At 37.1% G+C, this 24,613-nt stretch overlaps 3 protein-coding genes across 8 annotated transcripts; 2 read left to right on the forward strand and 1 right to left on the reverse strand.

Annotated features, from left to right (window-relative positions):
- The first annotated feature begins 30 nt into the window (after positions 1-30).
- clta (clathrin, light chain A) lies at positions 31-7,837 on the forward strand. Of its 3 annotated transcripts, XM_043246399.1 has the most exons (7): positions 31-315; positions 2,234-2,262; positions 3,055-3,172; positions 3,271-3,382; positions 4,534-4,587; positions 5,976-6,011; positions 7,118-7,837. In XM_043246399.1, exons 1-7 carry the CDS (start codon positions 129-131, stop codon positions 7,287-7,289), a joined length of 708 nt encoding a protein of 235 aa, XP_043102334.1. In that variant the 5' UTR covers positions 31-128; the 3' UTR covers positions 7,290-7,837. The 3 variants fall into 3 exon arrangements, with proteins under 3 accessions (XP_043102334.1, XP_043102344.1, XP_043102355.1); XM_043246409.1 differs by lacking the exon at positions 5,976-6,011; XM_043246420.1 differs by lacking the exons at positions 4,534-4,587; positions 5,976-6,011 and having other exon boundaries at positions 32-315.
- A 729-nt stretch (positions 7,838-8,566) lies between these two features.
- On the reverse strand, positions 8,567-21,274 carry sclt1 (sodium channel and clathrin linker 1). Of its 3 annotated transcripts, none has more exons than XM_043248874.1 (22): positions 21,164-21,274; positions 20,527-20,574; positions 20,372-20,439; positions 19,489-19,538; positions 18,980-19,052; positions 18,674-18,729; positions 17,930-18,059; positions 16,406-16,528; positions 15,923-15,988; positions 14,913-14,983; positions 14,593-14,683; positions 14,413-14,504; positions 14,049-14,226; positions 13,840-13,938; positions 12,794-12,865; positions 12,630-12,704; positions 11,949-12,094; positions 11,664-11,856; positions 10,230-10,426; positions 9,876-9,954; positions 9,681-9,776; positions 8,567-9,134 (listed from the first exon to the last, which is right to left on the reverse strand). In XM_043248874.1, the coding sequence occupies exons 2-22, from the start codon at positions 20,558-20,560 to the stop codon at positions 9,072-9,074; spliced, it is 2,052 nt and encodes a 683-aa protein (XP_043104809.1). In that variant the 5' UTR covers positions 20,561-20,574; positions 21,164-21,274; the 3' UTR covers positions 8,567-9,071. The 3 variants fall into 3 exon arrangements, with proteins under 3 accessions (XP_043104809.1, XP_043104817.1, XP_043104821.1); XM_043248882.1 differs by lacking the exon at positions 21,164-21,274 and adding an exon at positions 20,669-21,099; XM_043248886.1 differs by lacking the exon at positions 15,923-15,988.
- Positions 21,275-21,297: 23 nt separating this feature from the next.
- c1h4orf33 (chromosome 1 C4orf33 homolog) lies at positions 21,298-24,223 on the forward strand. Of its 2 annotated transcripts, XM_043248903.1 has the most exons (6): positions 21,298-21,400; positions 21,801-22,012; positions 22,302-22,362; positions 22,457-22,508; positions 23,461-23,660; positions 23,750-24,223. In XM_043248903.1, the coding sequence occupies exons 2-6, from the start codon at positions 21,832-21,834 to the stop codon at positions 23,847-23,849; spliced, it is 594 nt and encodes a 197-aa protein (XP_043104838.1). In that variant the 5' UTR covers positions 21,298-21,400; positions 21,801-21,831; the 3' UTR covers positions 23,850-24,223. The 2 variants fall into 2 exon arrangements, with proteins under 2 accessions (XP_043104838.1, XP_043104828.1); XM_043248893.1 differs by lacking the exon at positions 21,298-21,400 and having other exon boundaries at positions 21,608-22,012.
- Positions 24,224-24,613: the final 390 nt, after the last annotated feature.

Below are 24,613 nucleotides of genomic sequence, written 5' to 3' on the forward strand. Positions count from 1 at the left end.
GAGGCAGTTTCCTTCGCGTCCGTTCTCTCTTAAGCACCTCCCCCACTGACATTGGAGCCTTCGACGAGGAAGACAGTAGGGTGATTTGTGTTTTCGGTTGTTCTCAGTCCAGAGATATTTAGCGAGCCATGGACGATTTTGATATGCTCAGTGCCCCTCAAGGAAGCGCAGGGAACGGCGTGGGGGCAGACGAGGACCCGGCGGCAGCGTTTCTGGCCCAGCAGGAGAGTGAAATCGCGGGCATCGAGAATGACGAGGGCTTCAGCATCCTGGACAGCGGAGAAGTGCCTTCATCCCTGAACCAAGACCCCGACGGTGGGTTTAAACGACATCGATAATGATAAAAACAAACAAAAATACTTTCTTTATCATTTTGAAAGCGATTAATCAGGCACGCAGCCAAAAAACTATTTTGCTCGCTCGTTAGCCAGCCAGCTAGCTTTCATCCAGAGCTCTAACGTATGTCTATATGAAGTAACGCAGTGTTTATACATATTACGTGCTGTTTCTATAGGTCACACTGCCGTAAACGTGTTTAAATAGCCGTTTAAATGTCCTGCTGTTTTACGTACTGCACTGGTAACATTAGTTAAAGGAAGAAGGAAAATGGCGTTATCAGTCGTTAACTCCGCTTTTTATTCGGCTTGTTCTCATTTTAACGGTTTAATTGCTATTTCATTCGGGTTTGAGAGAGACAGTTGTTTGTTTTAACACGCATTTTGCGGTATTTGAGTCGACGGATTGCTGTTGTAAGTTAACGTTACCGTTTGAATCAGCAAAATTTCAGTTCCTTGAACGTCGATTGGGTTTTTATTAGTGACCTTTGGACTAAAGGCTCCGTGTGAGAGAGCGAGAGAGTAGTTCATATAGTATTTATAATGAAATGTCCATCCTTTAAATTTGGTTATGACAGCGCCACTGTTGCGTATTCAAACGCACTGAGGTGCCTAACGTTATTTAGACCGAATTAAAGCCTCCATGGAAGTATAAAAAGCGTATTGAGTGTTTGAACGCGCCCCAGTCCAATCCAGTTGATGATTTGAACGCGCAGTTAACTGATGCCCAAAAATATTCGAGTTCGTAAAATGGCATGAATATTCGATTTGAAGGTTCGAACAGCCAGAAATCATCTCTTTGAACTCCGCTATGATGAACAGCATGTTTAGTTTTTAAAGATTAAGATATCTTTGACGCTCAAAAACAAGTTTGGCAGATGCTTTTATCCAAAGCGAGTTGCTCAAAGGGTTCATATTTAACGTAATAGTTCATACGTTAGAAATGTGTCGATTTAAGTAGGCAGCTCATCTAGGGTTCAAGGCATATGTTTCCATCACAAGTATCTCACTGCTGATTGAGTCTCTACAGGAACCAAAACTGTAATTACAACTTTCCAAATTAATCCAATGACTGAAATTATAGCGTTTTGCAGGCCTTCGGTTAGTAATCACACCTTACATTATCAGTCTACACAAGTGTTAGCTATTCCCTTTTCACTGTCCGTTGGCTTGAATGTTGGCTTTGGCCGAAAGTTTTAAATAAATGATGATGGGGATGTTGTTTCATCGGAACAAAGGCACAGTCTAGGATGACTGAAGACAACAGCTTTAAAGGAACTATGCAGTACGACGGTCTGCAGAAAATCTGTCAGGTCTGCATACTGTATGTAAATGAATTCAGGCTTAGATAAAATGTTTATTTAATATGAGGGGAAACATTTAATCTTATTAATTGTGTGCTTAGTATGTCTGTCTTTCTTGACGAAAGTTGGTGTTACTGACTAAATCATTTCTAGTAAAGAAATGCTACATGATGTTTTCCCCTGATTCAGGAAGAAAGGAAAAGAAGTCAGCAAAATCAGAGACTTGTTCAGTAGGAAGGTCTATATCCTGTACCCTGTGCAACACTAAAATAATGCTTTGTCATGGATAATGTACATTACTGCAAAATAACAACAATTTTGACGGATGCCTTAACTCAAAGTGACTTCAATTTCATTCAATTTGTGCATCATTTTTTTCAATCTCATGCATTTCCTGGGAAATAAACCCACAGCCTTCGCTTGTTAGTGGCACTACTGTTTGAGCTACAGGAAGGCTAAACAGCATTTGTCTAATGTGTTTTCACTCAGTGACTTCATACAGATAGATTATATGTGACGCGTAGAAAATTGACCGAACACTGACTATTTTTAACACTTCCATGTTCTTTTTTTCTCTCTCTTTTATCTTGGCAGGTGGAGCTTTGAATGGAGATCTGCACGGGGTAAGACTTTGAATGCTTCTCTCTTGTGTTCCATCAAACTCAGAACACAATTTGTAAAATATTACATAGGAGTTGTCTTAAGATGGTTGTCTCTTGAATGCATTTCTCCTACAGACGTTAGCAAATGCAGTGTGCATGAGAACAGAGCAAAACACTAAATCTAGACTTGCTTTTAAACCTTTGGTTCATAAATAGCTGTGTATATTAAGCCAATATTAGATGACATTATTAACCCTGTAATTTGATCTTTTTTTTTTAGTAATATTGAAAATTATTTCAACTCGAAGATTATTGAATCTTAGGTTTATTATCCATACCTATTTTTGTAGTAAAACATCTTAAAATGTATGAAATGAGTTACAATTAAACATTTCTGAAAAGCTTGTTGTATTTCTGTAGGCATCTTTGTATTGCATTGCATACGGTGCAATAAAATGTTATGTTATTGGGAGATTTACATTACAGGCTATCATAATTTCATCTTTTTATATGGAAAAACAGCAGAATGCTTTCTTATCAAACTCACAGATATTAAATTGTTTCATTTCAAAGTAGTTTTTATGACAGATTTTACGGTGTAATTTTTGCCCGTGAGCAGGATAGTGAATGCCTAGTGTTAGTAATCAACAATTTTTGTAGAGTTTGGTCATTTTAATTAAAACATGTAAACTTAAATAATTCAAATGATTGACTAATCACTTGTCCAAATGAGCTCATGCTTTAAAGTGCATTAAATGCATAGCATACTGAGATTGCATGGCTTGGTCTTCTGATTTTTGCTGTGTCCTGTAGGAGAGTAACGGTCCTTCAGACGTGTATGCAGCCATCTCCAGCGCTGATCGGTTGCAGGCAGAGCCCGAGAGCTTGAGGAAGTGGAGAGAGGAGCAGCGCGAGAGGCTGGAGCAGCTTGGTAACTTGAGCATAGACCTATATGTTCTCCTAAAGATATATTAAAACTATAAAGTTCATTTAGGGCTGACAAATGCCGTTCACTCTGCTGTTCTTCAGATGCTAACTCCCGTAAGCAGGAGGCAGAGTGGAAGGAGAAAGCAAAGTTGGAGCTGGAGGAGTGGCACACCAGGCAGAATGAACAGCTGGAGAAGACCAAAGTCAACAACAGGTACACTGGACACTATTCAAGCAGCTGAAATCTATAGAAGAGGCCTAGATTCTGTCTCTTGCCGTTTTGGTTACAAAAGCACTAGAAAGTAACCAGCTTCTCCATTGTACTTTGCATCAAGGTGTATGCTGGTTCAGTTCATAGTTTTCTCAAAAATGTAAATTGCCCCCCCTTTAGACCATTCAAAACGTAGACAAGGTTTTATATTTATTTGAAGAGATTTAAATTTAGCATTATCACTTGTTCACCAGTGAATCATCTGCAGTAAATGGGTGCCAAACAGCTGATTAAAACATCACCGTAATCCACATGAATCCAGTTTATTAATGTTTTGGGAAAGCATTTTAACTTTAAAATGTTGCCTCTGGCCAAAATGCGAGGCTATAACTAATAATAATACGTCCAGCAAGTATTTGTTTTGGGTGAGCCGTTCCTTCAAAGGATAGTTCACTTAATTGAACTTTTCATTTACACAACCTTATTTTTCTGCACGGTAAATAGTTGCTCAAATTCAATATAAATTAAGTAAATTATTCAGGATCATTTTTGAGTGAACTTTGCTATTTAGTCTAGTCATTCGATTGATAGAGTGGCTATAATGAAATGAGAGGACGGCGAAGAAGCTATCTGACCTTGTTGAATGGCCATGTGATTCTGTGGTGTTTTGGGCACATGATCATGCCTCGTCCAATCCAAAGCAGTTACTATCTATGATTGCCACAAGATGTTGCCTTTAGCGATTGGAATGGAGCGAGGAGCTCTATGGAAAGCTCTTTCTGTTTTAGTGAAGGGTTTGAGTTAACGTGCTAAAAGGAAAGTAAGCGATATTGGGTGGATGTTTTGTGCTTCCCCGTTCCAAACCAGAGGAAATTATAAGTGTTTTGGTACGAATAAAATAAAATATAAAATGACATTTCTCCCCTTTCTGTCAGTCCTAATTCCTGTGAATGTGAATTCCTGTCTCTGTATATTCTGTTTGTCTCTTTCTCTCTCTTGTGTGCCGAGTTGTCTACTTGTATGTACTTGGCCTGGTCTTAACACTGGTATGGTAACACTGCAGTGTGTTTTGGCTCTGTATGAGTGTTATTTTTCTCCTTTTTACCACTCTCTCTGTTCTCTCCTGCTTCGCTGCTCTCCTCTGGAACTACCAGGGTGCTGGATGAGGATTTCTACAAACAACCCTTCGCTGATCTGATTGGTTATGTGTATGTTGCTAAACTAACATCCTTTCTTTTCACATGCATCTCTCAATAACTCATTTTCCCGCATCTCAACTTTTTTTCATCACCTGTTACTCTTACACATTTCTAACCAAACTTTTGGTTGACTTCATATAAAAAACAGGGTGGTATTATTATGATTGATTTTTATTTTTATTATTTTATTTCTTTAAGACTGATTGGGCAAATAATTCTGCACACAATGCATGCTGTCCATTTTTTTTCATCCCTCATGTTTGTTACATAGCAGATTTTATGTACGTCTTTTCTCATGTCAATTTATAATTATTTTTTTAATTGTTCATTTTTCATGATCATTTACAAAATGTTGAATCATTTTTTCCCATGCGTTTGTGTCATGCATTTGTCACAATGTCTGCATTTTCTTGATATTCAAGATGTATCTAAACATTGTATAAATTAGTCAATGTTAATTATTGTCTAGCATTAATATTTATTGAGGTTGATTTTATACTAGTTTTATTTAGTGCAGTAGTAGCATCTTTGTAATTCAGCACTAGTGAATTTCTAAGCAACTACGTGTCTAGCCAGTCTATAAATTAACAAAAAAAAGCCAGTGGTTCAATTGCTAAAAATATAATTTTCTTTTTTCCCCTCGTATATTTTTTTTTTTTTATTATTATTATTATTATTATTTTATTTATTTTAATGTGCTGCCACATTTTTCTGAAGTTTATTTGGCTTTATATTAAGGTGCTCTACGTTATTTATTTTTATTTTGTTTCCCCAATTTCTTTTTTGGATATCACATTGTTTGGTAAGACTGTCAGTTGACTTTAACCACCAGTTTAGTTTCTTCTTTTTGATTTTAATCTTCCATTTGTTGGCCGATTCCAATCCTAGAAGTTTAAGTTTTATTTTATTTTTTTTTTTTTTTTATAAAGCTTGACTTTGTACCTTTTATCCCGTGGCTTGTACTTTGGCTGGACACCTAGTTGCTTCTTTAAGATTTTAGAGTATTTTAGAGTTATGGTGTGCCTAGGTTGAGCAAAGCTGTCCCAGGCTAGAACTGTAAATGTCCTCTTAGTTCTGCAGCCCTCATGTTCATCATGGACCTCTTACTGCTTCTGCTTATTCTGCAGAACTATTGTAAACTTTAGCTGCTTTTCTTTGCTTGGTAAATGTCTCTCAACTGAAGCGCCAGTTGAGATCGCTGAACGCCGCGAGCGGCGCATACATCAATGACGGCTGCAAGCTAAGCGCGCACTTAGAAACACTCCTAAGATGACTTGGGTTTTGAACAGTGCATGCCTGCTTTGGTCATCTGCATAAATCTCATTTCTTTTGGTTTTCTATATATCTGACTTGTGATCTGTTTCTCCTTGTTTTTCTTTTCTCTATGCACCTTTAAGCACTCACATTAACCATCCTTGCTACCGCCTAGACCAGTTAAGTAAAAAAAAAAAAAAAAAAAAAAAAAAAAATAAAGACAAGACAACCAAATATGCTCAGGGAACAAACACCATTTATTGCAAATTTATACACCAGTGAATTGCTGTCTTTTATTATCAACATGTTTCTGCTAAAAATAAGATTCTGGATGTCCTTTTGTGGTGATGTGTTGGTGCACTAGTCCTGTGCGTTGATGTAGTTGATTGTGACCGTGATTTACCTCATTGGCTTTTCATACCCATTTTGCTGTGTATATTGTGTGATAGTGGAGAGGCTAATGCAACTCTACTGGACTGAGTCCACGGCAGCGGAAAGGGTTGGTAACGGGCCGGGAGGAAACGGGAATAGTCGAATATGGTCTCCAAAAGCTCTCTGAAGATTTTATTTTTTATTTTTATTATTATTTTGTTTGTTAAGAGCTCTTTAGCGTTTGGCTTGCCAGAAACTTGGTTTAGTTCCCCCATGCTCAACAGAAGGCCCCGCTTTTGGTCACTGCCAACGCATGGCACTTTCAGCATTTGCACAAAGATTTAGTGGTTAAAATAAGCTAATTGGCCTGTCAATCGCTACGTTGAAGGCTCATTAGCGTACGCGATTCCTTGACATTCCTCTGACCATCAAGAGATGAGGAATGTCCCACAATATAAGGACTTCCAAAGTACAACAAATTGTTTTAACCAACTGAATCGCTGCAAAATTTGATTGTGACTGTTCTGGAACCTTTTCCTGCCTTCAAGATCAAGACTAGTTCTGGTAATGGTGGGTTGGGGGCATGATGCTCAAACTACCATCTGTTTTGGATGTGGTCACCTGAAGAATGTCTCTATGAATGTATAATTGTTGGATGGAAATAACCACTGAGTTTCACCCAGACACAGAGCCGCTTTGGTACACTTGCCTCTTACCTCCTTAAAGATGAACCTGAGGAACCAATTTTAAAAGCTCCTTTTGGTAAACGCAATTTTAAAAACCTGTGTACAGTCATGCCAAGATCTCTAAAGATGTAAACGTTCAGGAGGTCAGCGGGTGTGTGCTAAAGCGGGACGTGTCTGAGAGTGTTTTCTGTTTCTGTCCCAAGCTGATTGTGATTTGTTGTCGGCAGGGCGGCTGAGGAAGCCATGGTGTCGGAGCTGGACGAGAACAGTCCCGGCACGGAATGGGAGCGTGTGGCGCGCCTTTGCGATTTCAACCCTAAGTCGAGCAAGCAGGCCAAGGATGTCTCCCGCATGCGTTCAGTGCTCATCTCCCTCAAACAGGCCCCGCTCGTTCGCTAAACTCCGCCTCTGGAGTCCACAAAACCACAAATCCCAGCAAGCCATTGGGTTTCACGACATTGATCAATTCCTTTGTGGTCCCATCCCAATGGCTTTGAGCTCAAATTCCATTTATATAAATAATCTGTATTATATTATTACATAATATAATATGGGTATGTTTATATACATATATTCCATCTATAAATATATACATATATATAACAATGTTCAGATTGTTTTTATTTTTGGTGTCTATTTTAAGGACCAAACTCCTTGTTCATTTTTCCATGTAGAGACAGTGTGTGGCATTGTGACACTATCAATCTATGCATTTCCCTCGTAAAATGTTTGGGAATACAGTACTAAACGTCTTGTGTATGTTGTATACAGATGGTGGATATTAGCCCGTGCGTGTGTGTGTGTAACTATGTACATAAAGACTGGTCCTCTACACTTCATTGTGAAATTATGGCACAAGTTGTTGAAGAACAGAGCTGTACCCCAGTGAACGTTGCCTCATGTTGTCCATTCTGTTTCAGTATGATTAAACACATTTGAAATGTTAAGTATTTGTAAAGCAGTTTTCATTGCTTGGGATTAGAAAAATGAATACTTTAATTTCAAGATAATCAGGAAATATTCACTTGTACATGTAATTTGATGGCTGTTCTTTAAGATCTTGAAACGTATCACGAGTGTTACACAAGGGTTACCATTGAGGAGATGTGGTCGTAGAGTATGCTTAAAACCAGTCTTTGACTTGGAAAAAGTGCTCATCTTCACGTCAGGGTTTAAGCTATTCTAAATTATGATTGCTCATATTTTAAGTTATTGACATTTCATTTTATTTGCATCTGTTAATTTTATGTATGTTCATTCTACGAATTAAACATATGCATATTAGAGACATGATGGTAGGGTCAAACTTAGGATGGTTTTTGCTCAACATTTTACAAATGAGGCCCCTGGAGGCACGATTCTTCCAAAAAAACATTTAAGATGAAATGAAGTGCACCTCTATTTACATTTTTTTCTTGTAGTTTTGCTGAAGCCCTGTAGTGAGTTCTGGCCCCAGTATAAAACCATTAGCTACTACCACTACAGATAATGATTATTTCATGTAAAAAAACTAATTCTTGCTGTGGTAGGCTGCAAGGGTTTTAGAAATTATTTGGTAAAGTGATAAGGAACTAATGCAGTCAACACGTACCTGCAGGTCCTTCAGCTGTGAATGTTCTGAGAACTCTGCACATTAGAAAGTCTGGAAAGCACTGAGAATCAAACATTGAACAACCTTTTGGTATAAATTATTGTATTTATTGGTCAATTCTTACAATGGCACAAGCTAACCCGAACAAAATGTTTTCTAGGAAGACTATAAACCCATCTGCGCAGTTTTAAAAGCATTTGTATAATTGGTAATTTGTGCAACAAGTAGAATTTCAAGAAAACAAAACAAAACTTTGGCTTCGTAGTAATTTTGACACCGGTGTCTTTGAAACAAAAAGTGATTCGGTTAGCGTAAATTTAAATCGGCTCATTTTTACATTCACTAAGAAAAAATTTACATTAGCCAGAGCTCCATTCAGCATTAGCCAGTTACAACTCTCCCAAAACAGTCATTATAATGGTTTCCTTAATGGTGAACTCAACCTCTTTTTATTACATTAATTGCCATTGAACACATGGGAATCCTGCCAGTGAAAGCTCTAGACGTTAAACACTGTGAAGCCAAAAAAACATCTGATCAGGGTGATCCTTTATAAAAGAGGATGATGGTGAAAACCAGCTTCTGTTTATCTATGATAAAGTCTCGAGATCCATCATGGATGCAGCTTTTCTCCGCTGTGATATCACACTCAGCTACAACACAAAAAAGTAGTTTAGAGAGATTCTGTACAGTCAAGTTAAAAACCCATGCAGCTTCTCTATTAGAGGAACTGATTTGTAATGATCTTTTATAAACATTTACAGACAGAGCTACTGTGAGCTACAGGGTTATTAATCGATGTCTGAATTGTTTTTTTTACAAATCATGTTGAACTCATTCCTGGTGAAAAACTACATCATACATAATTATGCAAAAAAATCTTCAATCAGAAACAAAAAGGAAGCATACACTTTGTGGTATTTTAGTTTTTTAGTCCTGTAAATAATATGGTACGCAGTCCTGTACCTTTGTGTTTTTGTCTACTTAAAGTAGTTACTTTTTTTTTTTTTTTTTTTTTTTTTCCAAATCAAAGCCTGTCATATTGTGTAGCTGTTCGGTTTGATTCATGGCTTATTAACACTTTTAAAAATCCCCAATAGGAAAAGACCTTCTAGAACCAAGGCTACAAAAAAAAATGAATGGCAACTGTTGCATTCATAAAGCAGGAAGTGTGTGAATACCCAGTATGACGTGAATACCTGTTGTGATGCACTGGCTGCACGCTGCTCTGCCTGAGTAAGACGCCTCTGTAAACGTGTGTTCTTCTCTTGCTGCTCTGAAACCTGCCTTTCGTACTAGGGATAAAAGTGATAAACCATGACTCACTGGAAACTCAACAGAAATTCAGTCACTTACAGCACACATCTAGTAGAAAGAAATCTGAATGTACACACCTCCAGTATCTTCTGATGATCAGCTTCCATCTGGATCTCCAGTTCCTGAGCGCGCTGCTTCTGTCTGTTCAATTCTGACCTGCAACAATCACAGTCATTTTTAATTGAAGCTTCCCGATGCTGTAATCCATCACCTGCTTTATTTGATACATTCACATTATATGTAATCAGTAAGCTTGTTTTATGGTAATTACTACCTCAATGCAATGAAAATAATAAAATAATAATGAAAATAAATGTTTCAGATATGATAGGGTGTTATCGCACACATCCATTTAACAGTGAGGATAAGTTAAGTTTTTACACGCCAAAGTGGGCTTCTGTGGGATCAGTGCATGTCAAGTGAGCGTTCACCTGAGGCTGTTGAGTTTCTGCTGGAAAGCCTGAGTGAGGTTCTTGGCCTCGTCTTTGTAGCGGCTGATGGTTTTCTGTTGCGCGAGCAGCAGTCTGGTCAAACCAGCGCTGGAGTTTTTGCTGCTCTCCTCCATCTCTCTCAGCCTGGTCTCCAAACCCTGCTCCTTCACACACAGCTCCTGCTGCATCGAAGACACCTACACACACAAACAAAAACACGTGAAAGATGCCATATCCTACACTTCTAGTGCTTCTATTTAAAGTCCATTCGTAATGTGTTTATTTTTAGACTGTTTGAGATGACTTCTGAACATTAGAATTGCACATGCTGTTCTTCTTGCGCCTTAAAAGATTAGTTTTGCCAAAAATGAAATTGTTATGAATTTCTCACACTGAAGCCACTGAAAACCAGTAACACTTTTATCTTGGAAGCAAAAATAATAAAAAAATATTTCTGACACTGAAAATCCATTCCACCAAATATAGTGAGAGTAAACCTCTTTTTTTTAAGTGCCCGAATTATGCAATTTTTAAGACTCCTAATATTGTTTTGGAATTCTCCTACAATAGGTTTAAATGCATGTAAGCTGAAAAAATAAACGCTTTTGTTTACCCAAAATATGAGTTTAATGTCAACTCATTTCAAATAAATAGTTTGAAGCAGTTGTAAGATTCAGTCTCTCTAAACCCCTTTATAGTCTACTACATACACGTGTTAGAAATGAAAGGCACATAGCCATAGTTCTGTATTATGAACACTCAATGGAAATACTAGGGTTTATTATTTATCATACTTACATGTTTTGATTCAGTGGAGTAAACTGAACCATCTTTCAAGAACAAGCGTTTTTTTTCATGTATTTTTATGTACTTTAAAATCACAAAAGTTTTGAGAGAAAACTTTCAGTGGAGTGACAGAAAGTGACAGAAAGTGTTGATGATGATCTGTTTAGAATAAATAAAGGCTGAATAACTGATTACAGATTTTTGGGTAGTTAAACCGTAACTTTTATGAGTTATGAGAATACTTTTTGTACGAGAAACAACTTTATAATAAAAACAACTTAATTCAACAATTCAGCACTGTAGTGTATCCTCTGGGTGAAAACTGCATGCTGTTCAGTTTTAGCTGCGACACACGGATATGCTGTTTTCCAAAATGGCGCCGCAATGTTGAATTAAGTTATATGAGAATAAAAAAATATTCTCATAGCATCATAAATCCTAAATCGTGTTCCAAAGATGAAACCTTTTTTTGGGTTTGGAACGACATGGGGGTAAGTGAGTAATAAATGAAGATTTTCATTTTGGGGTGGAGTAATCCTTTAATAGATCTGAATGTGAGTAAATCATTGAATTTGTATGGGGAACTATTCCTTTAAAGGCAAACCGCAGCTTAGTGTGACTGTATATGAGAATGCATTTCTTTGTAACCTGTTGTTTGGCACGTCTCTGAGCGAGTGCACACTCTTTGCGCAGCGCTTCCATGTCTCTGTGCAGTTGCTGGTTCTCTTGCTGCAGCGTGAGTCTCTCTTCGCTGATGGCCGAACTCTCCTGTCTTGCACTTGTCAAGGTGGACTGCAGCCTGCGCACCTCCTCCTGACAGCGTGACAGCTCCTCCGAATACCTACACAAGCACAGGGGAGGCAGCGAACTGTTATGGGGGCACCCTTATATCGGCTCTCTGTCTAGTTTATGAGCATGTGTGTGTGTTCTCACTCCATCTCCATCTTCTTCATCTTGTTTTTAGTGCTGTTGAGTGTGAGTTGCATTTCGTCTTTCAGTCGTTCAGCATTTAAGCATCTCTGATGAAGAGCCTCCATCTTCCTCATCTCAGGCTCTCCAATTCGGCCCTCTTTATAGACCTACAACATGACAATAAAAAAAATTAAAAATACTCACTAATGATCACTAAAACAGATTTTTTTTATATATCAACAATCAACAATTCAAAATACATTATTACATTATTATTACAACTTTTAAAAAAGGTCATATTATGCCCAATAATACTCCTTAAAGGGGTAGTTCACAAAAACACAATATCTGTCATTATTTACCTCATTTTGTTCCAAACCTGTAGGAGTTTTCCTTCTTCTGTTGAACAGAAGATTATTTGAAGAATGTTGGTAACTAAGCATTTAATGGCAGCCATTCACTTTCATTGTATTTCCATATTGTCAATTACTGCTGTCAAATGTTTTTTTTAATATCATTCTTCAAAATACCTTCTTTTGTGTTCAACAGAAGAAAGAAACTTGTAGGTTTAGGAGTAAGTAAGTTTAGAACAAAGTAAGGGCGAGGAAATGATGCCGGAATCATTTTTTTTAGGGTGAACTGTCCCTTTAAATGTGGTAATATCCCAGCAACGTGCGTGTAAAAATGTGCATTTATTTTCACCTTCTCCAGCTCCTCTTCCACAGCTTTTCTCTCCCGGTGGGCTCTTTCAATCTGTGTCTCTTTATCGGCACATTCCTACACGCACAACCACAGCAGATATGTTGATATGCAATGGTGACAGTTGTAGCTATACACATCTGTACATATGCTGATAAATGTATCACCAGTTGCAGGGCAGAAAGCTCCTCAGCCATACGATGAATCTGAACGTTACACTGCTTACGGACACTCTCTACCTATAAAAGGAGGAAAAGAAAACATTCAGTATTATGATTCACACTTATAGATGCTAATAACAATATATGTACACTGCGATCACAGATTAGCTGAATGTGAAAGCCCTAAAAAGACGCTGATTTGACTGTGCCATAACCATGCTAGGTAAAGCTCTACAGGGTTCAAGGAAGCATATTTTCTTTAAATCTTTAATGCTGTTAAAGATTGTGGGTAAATTCATATTTATTTACAGAAGTGCAATTCATAAGCTTGCCAAAGAGAGAGACAGACAACATTGAGTTTCAAATATATATACTTGAGTTTCTTATGGACTGGTCAGCTAAACATGAGCTTTTGCCACACACCATTAAAATAGTAATAATAAAAGACATTGCAAAGATAATAACAATTGTAAGGACATTATAGTACAAGTAGAAGATTGTTTGAAACTATGCTTTATTTAAAAGGCATTCCTATAAACTACACATTTTTCATAAATATACACATGCATGGATATACATAATAAATATACACAGCACATTCATTCATTAGTTAACACTAGTTAATAATATTAGCACACATAAACTACGAACAAATATTGCTTCTATAGCATTTATTAATATTAGTTCATGTTCATTTGCTAATGAATTATTAAAATCACAAGTTGTGTTTGTTAGCATTAGTTAAATGTACTGTGAACTAACAAACTAAAAATGAACAACTGTATGTTTATTAATTACAATTAACAAATATACATAAGAAATGTATTCTTTACTGTTTGTTCATGTTACTTAATACATTAACTAATGTTACTGTAAAGTGTTACTCACGTTCCAAAAAACGTGTTTCCACCATAGGAACTATAAAAATGCTTCTCGTGTTGCCTAAAATATTATCTAGGTAGGCTCACTAGGGTTCGAGAAAAGTCAGAGTAGAACTGATGCTGTATTCTGTTGTCTCTCTTTGATAGTTCAAAGACATTAGCAGTGCTCACCTCTTTCCTGGTGCGCATGGCAGCATCCTGGATCAGCTGCTTCATGGCATCTTTCATCTTCTCCATCTCTTCTGCTCTCTGTTTCTCCCTCAGCTGAGCCTATATAATCATATAAACACAGCAAAATGATTGTAGATTATGTGAAGTCAGGGACGTATAGAAGAGCTCTTGAATTGGGCCTGTGGCGGTGTGTTTATTTGGAGCGTGACCTGTTCTCTCTGAAGCGAGGCTTCCTCAGCCAGCTGGATGGAGTTGCGGAGGCGACTGAGGGCTTCAAATTTCTCCTCTTCCAGAGAAGCGCAGCGACCCTGCAGTTCTCCCACTTGCCGCTCCCAATCCGTCTGCTTCCTGCGCACTGACTCAGAGTCCTGCGTTGCAGCTTTGAGTCTGAAAAAAACCCCAATAAATAAATAAATAAAATAACATATCTATTCATATTTTGAATAAGAATGACAAAATATACAAACTAATCTATATAAATTATTAAAAAATTATTATGTATTTTTATGGTAAACGCAGTATGTGGGCAAATCATTTTTTAAATATTATATTGATATAATTATTAAACTTCACCTGGATTCTAGCTGCTTCAGTGCTGCTTGTAGTTGCTGTAGTCTCCGATCAGATGCTTCTTCTCTACCCTGAGCTTCTGCCGCATCTTCTTCCTGCACCATTACACAAACATCACATTATTACAAAAAATTGCATAAGCGCAATAATAGCAACAGCGTATTCAAGCTGTCTGTCTCTCACCCTCCTCTGCATCTGATCCTGGACATTCTGCAGGAGTCTGGTCATCTCCTCCACTTTAGTCGCAGAAGATCTCTGCTCAAGCTTGGCTTGCCTGAAACAAAGTTGACCTTTTGAGTACTTTCTTAATTTTAACCTTTTTAATTTTGACGCTTTTCAAGATCAGTGAGAAGAAACATTTTCAGTCCTCTGGAGTACATGTGACTTAAAAGTTGTGTTAAAATCATGCTAAACACACTACGCTGACCGAATTATCAACCCATGAGGCAAACTAAACTCGAGTCAAGGTTAAGTCTTAAAGGGTTGGCCATCTGGAACGCTACCTGAGTTGGCTGCGTAACTCCTCCAGCTCACTGCTCTGCTCCGCCACAGTCTTCAAAAACTGCTGATTGGTCTGCGTGTGACAGGACAGACATGAACGCCGGCCGGGCATAACACCAAACACACACACACACACTTCAAAGAAATTCGCAAGATAAAGGACAGGATGAAGGGGTTTTGGAGATCGAGATGTGATAGGTGTGAAAAAGGTGGGTGTGCGAGAGCTACTCTGCTCATTAAATATTCACCAATAGAGTAGTATTTCTATCCTCAACACACACACACACACACACACACACACACACACACACACACACACACTAAGGCTAAACAATTAACAACACTCAGTCAAACAGGTGGCGTTCTGACTAGTGTGAAAAAGCATGTGACTAAGACAGTACAAGGATTAGGCTTTTAAAACCATTGCATAACCACTCACCGTACATGGCAATGATATTACTAATAAAACCCTTTCATAAACATGTAAAAATGACATAACACATTTTCTGATAAAATGAATTTCAGTGGGGATTGATTTTATTGACCTAGATATGATCTGAGGACATATTATAAGGGACACGGTACAGGTCATTATTACAAAATAAAAAGGGTTTATTCACCAAATAAATACATAAATACACATTTAAAATATTTTTTAACAAAAATAAATATTATTTTATCAGAATAAATCTGATGGAACCAATGAAACCGCACAGGGTTAAAAGTACAGTAGATCTTCCCCCAGCTTCAAAGACGAGGCTTAAACCTAGTCCCAGTTTCAGCAATGCATGTCTGGCCTGTTTTAACTGAAAGAAATTTGCATGGATCGATCTTAAAACATATCAGTGCTGTTGTTTTGTCTTAAGATGCACACGAGTAATGTAATTTTTCTAAAAGGCGAGTTTATACAAGATACTTAAATGTCCTAACTGAACAACGGCCAAATCCTGGCTTAACCTTAAGCCAGGACTTCGTTTTTTAATCATTATTATATTGAAAGAGGAAGTCTTACTGATTCCAGCTTCTGATTGGTCAGCTGGAGCTTCTGGCTGTGTTGCTGAACCTGCGCCAGCTGATTCTAAAACAGAACAGCGATCGTCAGTAAGAGCACAGACAAAGCACTTCAATAATTAACTAATGTGTATTATAATAAGCTTCAAGACACAATTAAGCCAATATTGCACAGCCAACAGCTAATATTGAATTCATATATTCAAACAATTCAGTCGGGCATGCCTTCTGGTTTATGTATAATTTTTGGAAAGTGCCGCGGGTCTGTTAGTTCTGTTAAGTGCGCCTGTATGTAGTTAAACACTGCCCTCTAGTGTTCACTCATCATATCACCTATTCTAGAAATATAAGTGAGGATTAAATCTAAGGTGATGCTGAACTGTTTTCAGAAACCAAACACGAGCATTAACACCAGATATGTGCTGTTAAAATGAACCTATGACTTATAAAGAAACTGAAAGTGTTAATATGCAAACACTGTAACCTGCATATGTTGCCGTTCAACTGCATGTATTTGTCCGTCACTTATGGAGCTCTGATACTGCGTCTGAAGTCGATCCAACTCCTGTGAAGCAGTCTGCCACATCTGAAGAGCCCGTTCTTTCTCCTGGAGACACACATAAAACAAACTGAAGGTTAACAGACAATGAATGTGGCCTTTCATAAATGTGAATCTAAACCTCTCTCTCTGAGCGCCACTATCTGATACACAACGTTAACTAAACTTAATTGATAAATTTATGCCGTAGCTCAATTTGTAGAGAATGTAATTATGATGCCAGCAGTTTCAAGGTCATGAGATTTATTGGCAGGGAATACACATATTTCTCTTGCAATTTATGTTGTTTTAAAAAGCAAAAGGAGGGAAAAAAAATAAAATCATTTATTGAGATTTGCCTAATTACAGTAGCTGCAAAAACAATTATATTTTGGTGAAAATACACTAAATGCAAGTGTTTTTTTAACTACAGCAATTAAAGATTTTAAATGTTTTTGCTATGACTCAGTACGCATTTAAATTTAATTTTGACGTAAATTGACTTCTGTTTTTATAAAAACATTTCAAAATGCAAAATGTCTGTGAATACTCCTGAGTATTAATGCAAATGAACTTCTGAATTCAAACCGATTCATTAAAACAGACAGTTTGCAAAAACTGATTTGCATGAATGAATCATATTCCCAGATCTATCACCCTTTTTTGCTAATGAGTTTTAAACCAGAGATGCTATTAAAATATTTTTGTCTTAATACTCTCATTTTTTGCAAAACAAGTAGTGGAAAAACTAGCGCATAGTATTCTAATAATATTCACAATGCTGCTTTATATAAGCAAAAATCCAATATATTCTAATATATAACATATATATTTAATTATAACATAATATAGCCATGCAGTTACAATTCTCCTTTTCACTTTGCTTCCATTTAGTACCACCTTTGCTATGAGAAAGAGGCAGAGAGAGGTCTCACTAGATGTCTCAGTTACAGCTAATTATTTCATTCTCAGTTATTTAGGAAATTAGAAATGTGAATATGAACTCGCAGACTCAAAAATAAGTCACTTGAGAGTTGACTTGAACTGATGCGCTCTCTAGAGAGGTTTAGATGTGATTTGTAGCATAACATTCTGGTGAACTGCTCCCTAAAGAAGGGCAGAGATGCGCAATGTCAAACTGAAAGTGGAACGTTGATGAGTGACGCGCTAATATCTCATTACTCTGTAATGTCAAGTGTTGATATGTAATCCTCAGGAGCACCTGGAGCGTACTCCGCGCTGATTAAAACCCGTTCCCTCAACACAACACGACCTGTTCCTTCTCATCACGTATTAACTAAAGAACGAAGCTTTAAAGCGGGGAATAACCCCCGGATCACCTCTCCTCCCTTTGCATATGCTAGAAAAGAGTCGGAAGACAGAGCTAGGAAAGTGCCTGTGGGTTTGTGGTGCCACGGTCCGACTCATGGGAGTTTCGAGGCGTTTTTCGGAACAGGTCTGGATATTCACCTCCACGGAACACTTGACCTGCTCCTCCAGATTGCTAACGGCGATTGCGTCCGCTGTCGCGTCTCCTCCTGTTCCGATGGACAGAGACTGCAACTGCTTTTCAATGGACATTCTCTGCTCTGCGTGAAGCCTGAAAATAAAAATTTATATACACAGTTACTGCCGGAGGTCAACCTTCGTAAACCTTCGGGAATTATCTGCGGACGCGCTTTAATTCGTTCTGAAATATTAACTAACTTCGAAGTCTTAGTGATAGACTGCTGGGAGCACACATAATCAAATTAAATCAGTGACAGAAAAGAGTAGATTTAGTAGGTTTATTTGTTTATTTTTTAAAATGTATTTTAATATTTAATTAGTTTAATTTAATTATTTATTTAATTTTAATATTTAAGTCGCATAATTACAAAAAAGCCATTTTGCTTTCCCTTTTTCATGTAAATATTGTTACATCTGTTATGTTTAATGGCTTAAATTGTCATTTTCGCACTACCCTACATGTTATACAAGATTTTTTTTTGTGATTGGATTCCACGATTCCGTTCACGATTTCCACATTGCCCTACTCTAGTCTGGGGCACAAAACTATCTCCCACAAATAAAGTGAATTTACATAAAGGCTGGGCTGTGATTACCAAAGCCACCTCATGTTGTGGCGCAGAAGCTGTTAGCGCCGACTGACTCTGATAATAAATCAGTGGCTGGATGGAGAAATCAGCAGGAGATCCATTCGAAAGCTCTTACCGCTCGTTTTCCTTAACCACCTGCTCCAGGCTTGCTTTGACGTCTGTCATCTGCCTCTGATTGTTTGACAGGGAGAAACAAGAGCGTGAGTGAGTGGTGGGAGGAAGATGATTGAGAGAGACTAAGAGAAAGTGTACTCTTGAATGGCAAACTTAATATAAGACAAATTCACTTGACTTGGGATTAAACTGCAATTTAAAACTGACAGCATGAAATCAGCCCCATCAAGCCCTGACGGCTGTAAAACCTTACTGTAATGTGAGCATTTATGTGGCGTAAGCATTTGTGTAGGGTGGCAATGTGTACCTGATAGAACTTGAGCTGCATCTCCATCTGTTGTATGTGCCTGTCATATTCTTCTATTAGAGGAGCCATTAGACTGCAAACACCCACCCAGGTCAGAAAACAACATTGTAAAACAAGATAAGTTATTAACATTTAGGGTCCCATAATACTGGATTACATAGCAGTACAGTCATAATAATAATGCAATTACAGTATACTATTATTAATGGTTTACCATTTTACACGCATTACATAATTAAAATGAAAACATCAATACTACATTGTATGATTTCTAAATAAAGAAATATTCAAAAATACGTAAAAATTAAAAAAAGAAAATTAAATAGAACATTTATAATAATGTGAGCACACATTCAGCTCCAGTTCGCTACAAATTTCTGACCCTCTTCCAAAATTAGATTATTTAATGGCCTGATTTTTTTTTATTATAAACTGGATGCATGGTTAAAATAGTAGAGGACTTGAGCCAGAGACTGTTGTAGCAGGTTTTTAATTGGCTGTAGACTCACCCTCTGTCTGAAAGCCAGGGAGCTGCAGATTCCAGGACCACATCTCCTGTCTAAAAAAAGAAAAAAGAAAAAAAAAAAGTAAAGGATTTTTTAATTATTTAGTCTACAGATAATTTCCCAAGTCCTTCAAGCCTTTATTCTGGGTTTCTGCAGGTTTATGAATTTAAATTATGACCTTTGTAAGACCAAGAAAACGTAATTTCTTATTAACAGAATAAATTGAATGGAACATGATATATGAGTATATCTTCAGCATTGTTTTTGTCTTGTTTTCTAGTGCGAATGTCTAAAAGATTTTTTGATTATTTCTAAATTACTAAAACAAGAAGAAAAAAATTGCCAAGGGGCTCAAGAAAATTACCTTTATTAAAAATAAGATTTCATACCCCATTGACGAATATTTGTTCTCATTTAGACATAAACTCAATTTTATTCAATTTACTCCGGCTTTATATGTTCAATTTGCACCTCAAGTAAATGCGTCTTGATTTAATGATGTTTATATATTTGTTTTGGATTCAACATTTAATGACGTGACTTTATGAATTTAAGAGTTTATTCTTTTGTTTAAGAGCTTTTAGAGCTTAATTTGTGGAAGGGTGAATTAAATATCAAAAGTCATAATTTTCTCTCTTGTTATTCCAAACCTGTTTGGAAACCATTCGCTTTCTATGAAGGAAAAATACATTACACAGAAGGCATTCAGGTTTGGAACGATGTGAGAGTGACAATGATAACATAATTTGTATTTATTTAACTCTGAACTCTCCTGTTTATGCATAACAAGCATTCACTTTGCACCGCAGGAGCATAATGCCATTATCTAGAGGTAATATTCTACATAATATAACAAAGAAAACTGCCGTGCAATCATAAAACTAACCTGTGACACCGAGGAAGGAGGAGGAAATTCATCCTGATATCGACCCAGGACGGAGTTTAAACGATTCACTGATAAGACACAAAAACAAAGTTCAAGTACTGATGAATATGCATGATTGTAACTCTGCACAGCATCGGAGATCTAACGTAATTCACCTTGATCTCGAAGAAAGTCGACTTCTGTTGTCATTTTTGCATCTGCAACTGCAAAAAAGAAAGAAAAAAACCCTCGTTAGGTCAAACGTATAAACAAAGCATGTGCTTCGCAAATATGTATCATCAACATAACTATAATAACATTTAGTGTGTGGGTCGGTAGGTAGGTAGTATGCAACGGACAACAATTTTCTGTACAGAAGCAGTCTGTTTATACACAGCCAGCACAAATGAGCCCTGGAGACTGTCTATGTGTGGGAATATTAGTTTACCATTGAATTAACTAACTCTACAGAACCGTGTCATTAATCATGTAGGTCTAATCGAGTAAACGTACATTATTAAGGTGGATTATTACAAAATGACACATTCTATAATATATTAAATGGAAAGGAAGCGAATCTGGTGTGTAATCTCAGCAACAGCATTAAGCATCGTTGGTATCTAGGTGGAGATTTGCATTGGTTAACTAGCAGGCTAACGGCTACACGTATTGTAACATTCATTATAAACGTGCTGAAAACTCTGTCATAAAACTCAAGTGAATTCTAAATGTTTATTTGTTCCACCGTGTAATATGAGACATGACAGAATAGTATAAATACATAAATCAATATAATGTTATAAGGATAGATACCTCCAAATCCTTCCGCCTTGTAGTTTAAAGATTCTCCCAGCCAATCAGATTCATGTTCACGGACGCTCGGATTCACTCTCAGAGCCAATCAGATACATCCCCAGGAACGCGGTGCAACCTATTAAATGTTCCCGGGAAATTTCAACATGCTTGCGTTCCGTGCAGTTTATGGAGTTCCTGTTTTTTCTATAGTGCTTAAAATTGAGGAACTTTTCAGATTCGATGTGATCGAACAGGGTAAGACTTAACTTTCTTTTTATTTAATATTAATTCGTTATCTTATTTAATACTGACTTTGTGGCTGACTGAGCTAATACTGACTTTGTGGCTCTTTTGTGAGATTCTTGGTTGTGTGTCTCTAAAATCAGGAAGTGTTCCCAATAACATTGGGTGTCAAGTTTATGATTTCAGATAAGATAGTGATGGCTTATCAATGGCTGTTAAACTTTATTTTACATCAGACAGTCCTGTGTCTTGAGCTGTTAGAGACGTATTAGAGCACAGAACTGTGAATGTATAGACTTTATATAAACAGACATATAACAAGAATACAACTTTTGAAAACTTAGACAGAGAGTAGTTTTTTTATTATTTCAGGTGTTGATAGAAGAAAGTAATATTTTAACATGCTTAACAGTGTCTGCGTCGGTTGTATCCTCCTGACCGCCATGGAGTTCCACATCAAACATACCTGGGACAGCTTACCTGTGAATCATGAGCCGGTAAAGATTCGCTTCTCACCTGGCGAGGATGGTTTAATAATGCAGGTAACTGCTCCTTTCTTTAATGACCCCCCTGCACCAGCTGGACCACCTGGAGAACCGTTCCCTGGACTCTGGGACTATGAGGGTAAGTTTATCTGTACTTTTAATAAATGGCCTATTCATCAGTTTTGGTTTATAGATTAAAGTTTCTTACTTTCAGACGACTATTTGTGCAATCAGCTGATCATGCTACATACGCACATGCCACCTTGATCCTTGGACGATTACCAGATAACTCAAAGACATTTAATTTTGGTTCAAACTGGAATTAAAATTTGAAGAAAAGGTTAATGAAACAAATTAAAGTGTTTACTTTTTACTGACTTCCTGTGAATTTCCAGCTGACAATTTCTACAATCTTTGTTCTTTGACAGTGGTGGAGTCATTCTTCCTCAACAGCAACACTGAGCAGTATCTGGAGGTGGAAGTCTGCCCGTAAGTTAAGCCTACAATATTTATACAGCAGCATGAATTTTTTGTTATTATTATTTTATTATCATGTCATTGAAATAATATTTTGATTTTACAGTCATGGACAACATCTCATTCTGCTATTAAACGGAAAACATAATGCATTTATGGTAAGAATATATATCGTACATCAGTTCATTAATGTTTTCAGAGAAAAATACAGTACAAACGGTCAAATATTACGACAGTTGAAAATAACTCTTTTATACCTTGAGACAGTGAATGCTTGAATTTGATTGGCTGACGAACATTTTAAAGCGTGCAATTATTTTCAGGGACTGAAATAGCCTTTAAAGCCTTTGTTACTAGGTCTAAAATTATATTTTTGAATTAACAATGGAGGCACTGGATGAGATGCTGTGATCTATGTTTGGAACTATTTTTAGTAACCAAATGGAGCAAAAACAGTCTACAATATATCCTTACAATGAATTCAAATACCAAACTAAAATGTATATTAACTACTTATTTTAACTCTTGAATATAATGTCAAATTTACTTCCCTCCCTCTCTTGGTCATGTCATGTTGCTCAGTTGCGTTCATTTGTTTTGATTTCTTCTCGAGATTCTCTCACGTAGACAAGCTGCGTGATCTTAGTAATCGCCGTTTACATGCACCGAATGCAACAGAATCAGAACCTTTCTCATCGAAATGTCGGTGCAGTTAAGGCTAGATGTTCTAATCAGATTAGTTATCTGGTCACTTGCCCCTTCAAAAAAATATACTTGTCTCAAACAAGCATTAACGTTCTGTTCTGTTACTCTATATAAAATATAAGCCATCAGAGTGGCTAGTGAGTGGGAGTGACTGTGTTACCCACCACAGCTGAAATCCACCTGCATTTGGCGGGTGTTAATGTCAAGCACTGATATTAATAATTATTATTATTATATGTTGAAGACAGTTGTGCTGATTAATATTTCTCTGCTTGTTTAAGTACAGTTTATAACAGTCTAAACGTCAAATTGCAGGAATGCTTAATGTAATAGTACAGGAAATAAAAAATGTGAAACGTTCTCATGCTTGTTATTTTGCAATAATGTTTATGCTATAACCTACAGCAACAACTCCCCCTATCATTCAAAGCCAATATAGAGGACAAGATGTGGAAGGGAGAAGCACTTCTACCTTGGAGGTATTTCCCTCAGGGCATTAATAAGATGAATTCCTATGCCATCCATGGCTCTGGAGCAGGAAGGACATATGAGGCTCTGTATCCCGTTCCTAGAGAAGACCTAGCAGAAGGACAGGGACCAGACTTGTAAGTTTAGACACTTTAAAATTATTTATTTCCTTTTAATTGGTCTTAACGTCACCGAGATCTTAACATTTCTTCTCTCATCTGAACAGTCATCGACTTGAGTATTTTCAAGACTTTACTCTGCAAAGCATCATGGGAGAAGGCTGGGTTCAGCCAGAATCTGACCTGTGGGATTTAGCAGCCAAATGACCAGCTGAAAATCACAAATGAAGTTAAAACTGTCTTCTAACCAGCTTTTTAATGCAGTAATTACTCGCAATTTGCTTCCATGGCTACGTTACAGCGCAAACTCCACTGCAGTCTAATCAAAGTTAATGATGTGGCTTGTTTTAATGTGGGTGTAATAGCAATATAATGGCTTTTATTATCACAATTTAATAAATCTTCTATCACTAATGCGGCACTAATCTCAGCAGCGAGTACTACATCCAACACAAAATATCTGTGCAATATGTAGCAAATGGGAATTGTTCATTTTATATAAACTACTGAAACGAAAATAACCATTTAATAATGGAGATGGTAAATGTGGAAATCAAACATTAAATAAGCAAACGACAACATTTAAGTTCTTCTTTGTCCTGTTTTGGAGCTTGGTAGCAGACGTGGTAACATTACGTGGACTATAGCGTAAACTGCTGCTATATATGAAATGTAAGTTACTTGAAGGTTCTTCAGAGATTCTCCTTAGGCTTTCAAGAGCAAAACGATATTTATCCATTAACATGGATATAGATTATTCTTTAAATCCCTTTTATGTGTCGTTATTAGGTCTGCAGCAATCTCGTTCAACCTCTGAGTATTTGACATGAGCTGAAGGAAAACTTAGCCTGTTTCTGAGATATAAAACCTCTTCTAAAAACAGTCGAGCTTTAACTCTCTCAACAAACTCATGCGTATAATCAATAGGCGCTGCGTAAACTACAAATTAGCTGCTAATAAGACGGAACACG

The sequence above is a fragment of the Puntigrus tetrazona genome, chromosome 1 (genome assembly GCF_018831695.1).
Source record: "Puntigrus tetrazona isolate hp1 chromosome 1, ASM1883169v1, whole genome shotgun sequence".
Taxonomy (NCBI): Eukaryota; Metazoa; Chordata; class Actinopteri; order Cypriniformes; family Cyprinidae; genus Puntigrus; species Puntigrus tetrazona.

What these genes read in the sequence shown, in the direction of transcription:
- clta (XM_043246399.1), top strand. Translation starts at nt 129, where the DNA reads ATGGACGATTTTGATATGCTCAGTGCCCCTCAAGGAAGCGCAGGGAAC. An exon ending in CCTGAACCAAGACCCCGACG is followed by an intron (nt 316 to 2,233) that starts GTGGGTTTAAAC and finishes TTATCTTGGCAG; the next exon opens with GTGGAGCTTTGAATGGAGAT. An exon ending in TGAATGGAGATCTGCACGGG is followed by an intron (nt 2,263 to 3,054) that starts GTAAGACTTTGA and finishes TGTGTCCTGTAG; the next exon opens with GAGAGTAACGGTCCTTCAGA.
- c1h4orf33 (XM_043248893.1), top strand. Translation starts at nt 21,790, where the DNA reads ATGCTTAACAGTGTCTGCGTCGGTTGTATCCTCCTGACCGCCATGGAG. An exon ending in CTGGAGGTGGAAGTCTGCCC is followed by an intron (nt 22,363 to 22,456) that starts GTAAGTTAAGCC and finishes TTGATTTTACAG; the next exon opens with TCATGGACAACATCTCATTC. An exon ending in GAAAACATAATGCATTTATG is followed by an intron (nt 22,509 to 23,460) that starts GTAAGAATATAT and finishes TATAACCTACAG; the next exon opens with CAACAACTCCCCCTATCATT.
- sclt1 (XM_043248874.1), bottom strand. Translation starts at nt 20,560, where the DNA reads ATGACAACAGAAGTCGACTTTCTTCGAGATCAAG. An exon ending in TGCAGCTCAAGTTCTATCAG is followed by an intron (nt 18,730 to 18,979) that starts GTACACATTGCC and finishes TCAAACAATCAG; the next exon opens with AGGCAGATGACAGACGTCAA. An exon ending in TGGAAGAGGAGCTGGAGAAG is followed by an intron (nt 12,095 to 12,629) that starts GTGAAAATAAAT and finishes GTCATGTTGTAG; the next exon opens with GTCTATAAAGAGGGCCGAAT.